Here is a 7,611-nt window from a genome sequence, read left to right as displayed (position 1 = left end):
TTGAGGTGATGTGTATATCCACGCAACTTATTATTCCAAAACGAGAAATTTCAAGTACACCGAACAAATAAATTTCAAATATTACAAGTTCCAAAAAGGTATTTTGGCACAATGTTGCAATTATAACACATGCTATACCTTTTTACTTTGCACATTCCTTGTTTAGAGATGATAAATTATCATATCTATAATCTTGGTGAGGGGCGAGCTCGAGGTGCATCCCACTCAGTGACAATGTGGTCACGGGTGATCTGTTTGAGTGAAGTGCAACCACTCAAAGCCATTGTTAGCTCAAATTCCTCGCGTAACATTTGAAGTACTTTTCTCACTCCAAGTTCTCCTTCAGCAGCTAAGGAAAACACCACCGGTCGTCCAATCTAGAATTTCATAAATTAATTTAGAAGTTGTTTTTTTTTTTTTTTTATTTGGGAAAATAAGGTTTTCCCCATTATTAAGTGCCAAGTCCTAACATTTTGTAATGTCCCTGATTATAGCTGATTTTTGTAATTTTGGTCCAAATAGTTTTTTGCTACAATTTTGGTCCTTTGTACGTTTTTGATCCATGTTCCAAGAAAATGACTATTTTTTGGACCAAAATCAGCTATCCTTTGAGACCAAATGTAGTCATTTTACTTAGGGACCAAAAACGTTACAAGAACCTCAAATGTGGACCAAAATTGCAAAAGCCAGGTATACTTATGGACCAAAATGCAAGTTACTCTTTTATTTTTATTTTATGTGGTCCTACTTAGGACTGTGAGTCTAGTTTATTAAACTTTGGCCTATTAATAAGGTCAGTTTCAGCTGGTCCCCACATGCTAGGCCAAGCATGCAAGGACCAGCTGACGAACAGACAACAGACAGTATTGTACTTACAAATATGCCGGAAGCTCCAAGAGCCAGCGCCTTGAAAACATCAGTCCCACGGCGGACCCCACCATCCAAAAACACCGGGACACGGCCTTGTGCAGCTTTCACAACCTAATGCAAAAGTTACCACACCTCATTAATCATTATATAAAAAAATAAGACTGCAAATAATAATAATAATAAAATGGAGAAATTGAATACCTCTTCCAAAGCCATGATAGTAGCAGGTACATAGTCCAGCTGGCGAGCCCCATGATTAGATACAATAATACCCGCTGCACCAGCTTGAATAGCCAACCTTGCTGCAAATTTTTTAACAAACACGATATTTATTAATTATTTTTATAAAATTAAAAATCTGTTGTAAATTAATTTGTATTCGTACTGTCTTCAGCAGTGATGACACCCTTGACCAGAATTGGCATGCTGGTGATGGTCTGGAGCCACTTCACATCCTTCCAGCTCAGCGTGCGGTCAATTTGACCAGCAACATAAGAAGCTAAACCAGAGTCATTAGCCTGCATTGTAATAATATACATTATGTGATTAGACTTTAGAGGTGGTTTGACTTTGGCTTTGACTTGGTCAAAATGTGATGAATTTAGTTAGGGATTACTTTTGACTTACTTCATCCATTTTTCCAAGGTCTAAACCCTCAAAGTTCTTCAATGTCAAAAAAGGGGGTAAAGTAAATCGGTTTTTGATGTCTGCTTCTCTTCTTCCAAGCCTTGGTGTATCAACTGTAAGAGCAATAGCCTTGAATCCAGCTTTTTCAGCTCTCCTCACAAGCTGAGCAACAACATTCCTGTCCTTGTACACCTGATCAATATATTTTACATCACACAAATTTCTTACATAAACCTGAAAATTATTATTACTTGAAGATTTAAGATCTAGATAACAGAAAACGGTTGCTTACATAAAGCTGGAAAAAGCGGATCCCAGGTCCAGTTGAAGCAACTTCCTCAACACTAGATGTTGCCCATGATGACAATGTCTACAATCAATACAAAATAACTATTTATCATACAAATTTCCCATGTGAAAATTCAAATTAACTAAGTCAAAAAGTCAACCATGATGGTTCCAGCTGCAGATGCAGCTCTTGCTGTTGCATACTCGCCTGCATTCAAAAATGATGTTAGATAATGTCTTAACATATCATAATCAAAGGAATATAAGACTTGAATGACACAAATCGTGGTGAAATATGTGGTTTTCACCTTCAGGATGAGCCATTTTCTGCATCGCTGTTGGGGCAATCATTATAGGCATAGATAATTTGAATCCCAAAATTGTTGTGGTCATGTCTATTTTGCTCACATCAATTAGAATACGAGGCCTAAACCTGTTAAATTAACAAATAGAAAGCACTCAGACACAAAACAAAACAGATTTAGACTTATTTAGTGTCGCGATATATATATATATATATATAGAGGGCTTACAAGATTCTTGAAAAGGCGTTTCTGTTTTCTCCGAGTGTCCATTGGTCCTCAGCGCCTGAAGCATAGTAGTCATAGATCATCTTAGGCAACTTTTCTTTCGCAATTGCTTGATACTCTTCAACATTTGTGACCTCCATCTCTCTTGTCTACCCCAACGCTTCCTCCGAGAAACCTTGATTCAAAAGAAACTGATTCTTATATTCATAACACATGGTGAATGTTTCGTCTTTCTTTTATAAACTCGTTTCGTATCAACAAAATTGAGAAATTGAAGTTGTAAAACTATGATCCACGATGAACTTAAGGTGTTCTTTTTTTGTTTCTTGATCGAAAATGCTAATTAACATGTTAAATAAAGTAAATATGAAGAACACTTTGAACAAAACATACCAAAATTAGAAATTAAAGATAAGCAATGATGAGATGAATGTCTACTCAACTTAACTCTGATACACATCAGTTTGAAATAAATATACGAATAATTACTCAATTCAGTACTATAAATGGAATAAGAGGTATGTGTTTTGGTGAGAGAGAACCAGAAGCAAACCTTTTGGGCAGTTGGGTGTTTCCGTTTCGATTGAAAAGAGTGAGCAAAACCCAAGTGGAGAACAGGTATAGATAAGCAACAAAAATTGTAAAAAATGGAGAAACTAAAAGACAAAAACAGCTTAAAGATAAAGTAGAGAGAGATCATGGGTCATGTGTGTACCAGATAAATTTAAAGAAAATGTATGAAGAAAATGGGATGAAGACAAAAATAGGGGATGGGTAATTGAAGGTAAGGAATGGATACCAAATCCAATTGAGGGGAGGCAACTGGGTGGCTCTCCTCCACATAATTGATCGTGTGTTTCATAGTTTTTCTCCATTATCCACATTCTATTTCTTCCCCGAAGTTGAAAGAACAAATAGGAAATGAAAGATTTTGGAGGCTTTAAACGCAAAAGTCGCCATCTTTTCTTTTTCTAGCAGACGATTGGTAGGGCAAAGGTCAAAGGCCATTGATAAGGATAAGGTCATGAGGTCTGAGACGAGGGCCATTGATACGTTGGTATACAGCTCCAGTGAATTACAAGATATGTTGTGCCAAATTTGCAACGGAGAAGATAGGAGGGGTTCAGCTTGTTGATCGGGGGGGTTGAGCTCCGGTTGCGTTTTGACCCAAACCCAAATTTATATATACTCTATGCAATTAATAAATAAATAATGAGAAAATTATAAATATTAATATTTTTCTTAATCTCTTTCAACGAAAAAAAATTACAAAAACAGCCACTAAAATTATAGATGGATTAGTGTCATCTGCATCTTTGCATGTTGATTTGCAAATGTACAAGTTTTTAAAACGTGGGCGTGCATTGACAGTTAGATTTGCGGAAGATTTTTTTAGTTTTTATTTTTTTGTTTTTTCTAGTATCAATACACCCTCACACCACTGACCGCATATGAATTTATTTCATCTGCGATTTCCTTTTATGTTTCATCTGTGATCTTGTGCAATTTTTTTTGTTTGACTACAAAAATGATAAGTTTGACTATGAAACAACCATAGTATATATAAAGTCCTACAAAACATTTATCATTTTAGCTATTATTTCTTTGGAAAATTTGTTTGAAACCTCTCTAATAATATGAATGAATATTTGGTTTGTGTTGTAACTGATGAGAAGTAAGAAGTTGTATAGATAAATTTGAAATATGTATGTCCACAGGAAGGTATTTCTAATTCGTTTTGATATTTTTTGAGTATATTAGTTATAGTGATTTTATATTTATGGTGAAAATGAAAACCATTTTATTAGGTAGATACAAAATTATTCTTCGTTTTCATCATCATGAATTGAATTATTATATAATCATAGTTGAAAACATTGATGTTAAAATATTGATCAACGTAATCAAATCGGTTGGAGGAATAGTTGTGAAAGTGTTTGTGGTGGCTGATGAAGGTAACATGGTTACAGAGGGTGGCGAGAGAGGAAATGATTTGGTTGCTAACTTATCCAACAATAAAGGGAGCAACAACCTAATAGATACTTTCATGACTCCTAGTATACATCGGTTTCATAGTGTTGCTAAAAATGTAAATGTGAGGTATTCACTTATTCGCTACGTAGATCCTGAAAATTACAAGTATGTTGGTGATGATGATGATGTTGGTACATATCTTAATGACTTAGGTGGTTGTTATGTTAACGTTCCCCAATAAGAAGTTAAGGTTATCAATAAGGGTGGAGAAGATGATATTAAAAAGAAAAAAGTTATGATTCAGAAAGATGAAAATATACATGGTTACAGGAATTTTGCTGATGTTGCTAATGTAGATTTAGATATATCTGACTTAGAAAGCAATTCTTATGGATATTAGTTGGGTGATGAACATAAAATTAAGTTTCCCAATAACTTTTTTTACGGTATTCCCTCTCTACCAGCATGTCTAGTTGATGTTAATGAAGACATCCCATCACAGATGGTAGACTTTAATCAAAAGATTGAATGTCTCTGTATATTTAATAACAAAGACCTTCTAAAATGGGTGAGTGGGAAAAAATGTCTTCAATAAGGTTTTTAGAAAAAGACAAGTAGATCCACCAAATTAATGTATGAGGTTGTGTGTGTTGGAAAAATTTGTTCTTGGTGACTAAGAGCAAAAGGAATCAAAAATTACGGCAGACTATTCCAAGTGAATAAATTTGTTGATGTACAAACATATTCTTCAACAATGTTGCAATCTAATCATTGACAAGCAAACAGACATGTTTTGGGTGATTATCTTGCTGATGTTTTGGCTGAAGATTATAGTAGAGTATTTCAAGGACAAGATATTGTAAACGATATGAATGCACAATTGAAAATCAATATACCATACCATCAAGCTTGGTATGCGAAGCAATATGCACTTTGTTGTTAAGGGGTATGAAAGAGGATTCTTTTACCAAACTTTCGGCTTATTTCTACAATTTGATCAAACATAATCCCGGCACGGTGATACATATTCAAACAGTTGCTCGGTTATTATTATTATTATTATTATTATTATTATTATTATTATTATTATTATTATTATGTACTTAACTATAATCAGTATATTTGAATAGATATATAATGTATTGTAGGTACACTCTTTTGTTAGTTGTTGTAAGCTAACACTTGTAGTAGATGGAGACCACCTAAAGGGCGTGTTCAAATGTACCATGTAATGCTCGTAGATCCGGCCTAGTCAGTTCAGAGATAATAGGGGTAGAAAATGACTTTTTGACAAAAGATTGTGTTAGAAAATAATCTTAACCAAGTTGTAGAATATTTCTCAAGGGTTTTGTATATATAAAGAACGCCGAAATTTGAGTTATAACGAATAAGTTATGGCCCGTCGAAGTTTCACGACGAAACCGACACGACACCGGGAAGCGTAAATAGTGAATTTACGATAGAGCGATATTTATCCTTAGCGATCTAAACGAAAGTTGTAGAATACATTAAACCAAGTGCATCCATAAAAAGAACGCCCAAATCTGACTTTGTATGATGAAGTTGTGATTTTTCGAAGTTTCGGCATAGCAGTGTATAGCCCGAAGTTCGAATATTAGATCGAGTGGTTTCCAGCCGACACAACCTAAACGAGAATCGGATATCTCGTTAATAGTAGCGTAATGATAAAAAGGCAGATGAAAACGGACGTCGGATGAAGAAGTTATGGATTTTAACGGACCAATCATGTCTCGACTTGTTAAAAATATAAAATTTATAAGAAAGTCAAAATTATCCAACGGAGTCTAAACGAAAGTTGTAGAGTACGTTCCCGCCTATGCGTGGATATAAAGAATGTCAAAAACGGAGCTCGTATGCAAAAGATAAGAATTTTAGAATTTGAGTGTGCAAGTTGCGAAACTGAAGCGAGATTTGCTAACGTGGTAGCATCTGGTCGTCCGATGATGATCAAGCCGCGCATCGGATGAGTGACATGTCGCCTCGCCTACGTCATGCGTCCGAGGTTGAGTACGCGCTACGTACTCCGGTCTTATACAGTCCCAATACGAGCCACACGCGAGACAGCTGGATGCGAGCTGGCTGCCTTATCCGAAGCTACGCCCAACGTACCACCGAAGTCAGGCGCCTATAAATAGCCTGCGAAATGTTTCGAGTTTATCACACCTTTTTCACTTCTCTCTCTAGTCTTTCTCTCTCTAGCCTATCCTAACCCTCCTAAACCCTAGGGAACCCCCTAGCACCCGAAGCCCCGAGGCTCCCGGAGTTCCGAGAAAAATGGTCTTTCGGTTCGGAAACGCTGCTCCGAGCGAAGCCCGGTTTTCTATAAAACCCGTTGTAAGTGAGCTACACCTACGCTATTTTTAATATAGCTTTTATTTAATTATAGTAACATTATTAGGAACTTATAATAAGTACTTGTGCTATTATTATGGGTTATATAAGTATTGTTTAACGCTTATATAATAGTAATAAGAGCTAGACTATTAATTAGTCTCGGTGAATATTAGACTAAACTCTAGTGGTAATGATACTAGGTTTTGTCCGAGGAAAATTGTGTTGAGAATAACGAAGTGTTGTTCGAGTGCCTAGTCACCATCTTCTTAGGTGAGTACATGGTCCCTTTCATCTTACACATAGATATGAAGTATTTTATATAAACTACGTGCTATGTTTGCATATTATCTATATACTTGTTATCTATGTTGGATGAACGATTTTATACAAGTTTTATATGATTTAAACTGTATATGTATTTATATCTACATAATATGTTGGGTAAAACATGGGTAGATGAGATATGAGTTGGATGATGAGTTGAGAGGTGATATAAACCATGAGGTAAGGGTGAGAGATGGACGGTGTGAGAAGCCTTTTTCCCAAATGTTGGCCACGTCATCTAGCAGAGTATGGATGACAACCATAGACTATTCTAGATAGTCCAGTGGAACACTAGCAAGCTCGCAACCTGTAGGTGTTGTGAACGACATTTTCACCGGTCTACTCTAAAAACCTATTGACATGTATTGCGAGTGGACTCTCGAAAATGATACTGCCAATAAACGAAATAACCTTAGCAGTTGTGCCCGAAGGACAATATCGGCAGTTGCGCCTCATAGAGAATGTCATAATTCTGGCAGTTGTGTAACGACCCAATTTTCACAGCCAAAAAATTTCATTTTCAAATCAACACTTTGGAAAACATTTGGGGAATAAACATCATCATTTCATAAGCATATTTCGTGTCCGAAATCAAAACATAAAAACAACCATAATGTCAGAGTGCAAATCCCAGAATATCTCA

At 35.8% G+C, this 7,611-nt stretch overlaps 1 protein-coding gene across 1 annotated transcript; it reads right to left on the bottom strand.

The window, feature by feature from the left end:
* On the bottom strand, positions 1-3,005 carry LOC145047175 (glycolate oxidase-like). The gene is made up of 10 exons (XM_078995406.1): positions 2,869-3,005; positions 2,319-2,490; positions 2,094-2,218; positions 1,947-1,993; positions 1,790-1,867; positions 1,498-1,689; positions 1,256-1,388; positions 1,072-1,172; positions 877-981; positions 1-377 (listed from the first exon to the last, which is right to left on the bottom strand). The coding sequence occupies exons 2-10, from the start codon at positions 2,453-2,455 to the stop codon at positions 186-188; spliced, it is 1,110 nt and encodes a 369-aa protein (XP_078851532.1). The 5' UTR covers positions 2,456-2,490; positions 2,869-3,005; the 3' UTR covers positions 1-185.
* Positions 3,006-7,611: the final 4,606 nt, after the last annotated feature.

The sequence above is a fragment of the Lactuca saligna genome, chromosome 5 (genome assembly GCF_052625555.1).
Source record: "Lactuca saligna cultivar CGN05327 chromosome 5, ASM5262555v1, whole genome shotgun sequence".
Classification (NCBI taxonomy): domain Eukaryota; kingdom Viridiplantae; phylum Streptophyta; class Magnoliopsida; order Asterales; family Asteraceae; genus Lactuca; species Lactuca saligna.
The sequence above is the reverse complement of the archived record's forward strand: the minus strand, read 5'-3'. Positions and strand labels throughout refer to the sequence as shown.

Bases quoted from the DNA above. Each gene is read 5' to 3' on its own strand.
- LOC145047175 (XM_078995406.1), bottom strand. From the start codon at position 2,455: ATGGAGGTCACAAATGTTGAAGAGTATCAAGCAATTGCGAAAGAAAAG. The intron at 1,868-1,946 runs GTTGACTTTTTG...TATTGATTGTAG, and splicing joins CTGCAGCTGGAACCATCATG to ACATTGTCATCATGGGCAAC. The intron at 378-876 runs GTAAGTACAATA...ATGAAATTCTAG, and splicing joins TTGGAGCTTCCGGCATATTT to ATTGGACGACCGGTGGTGTT.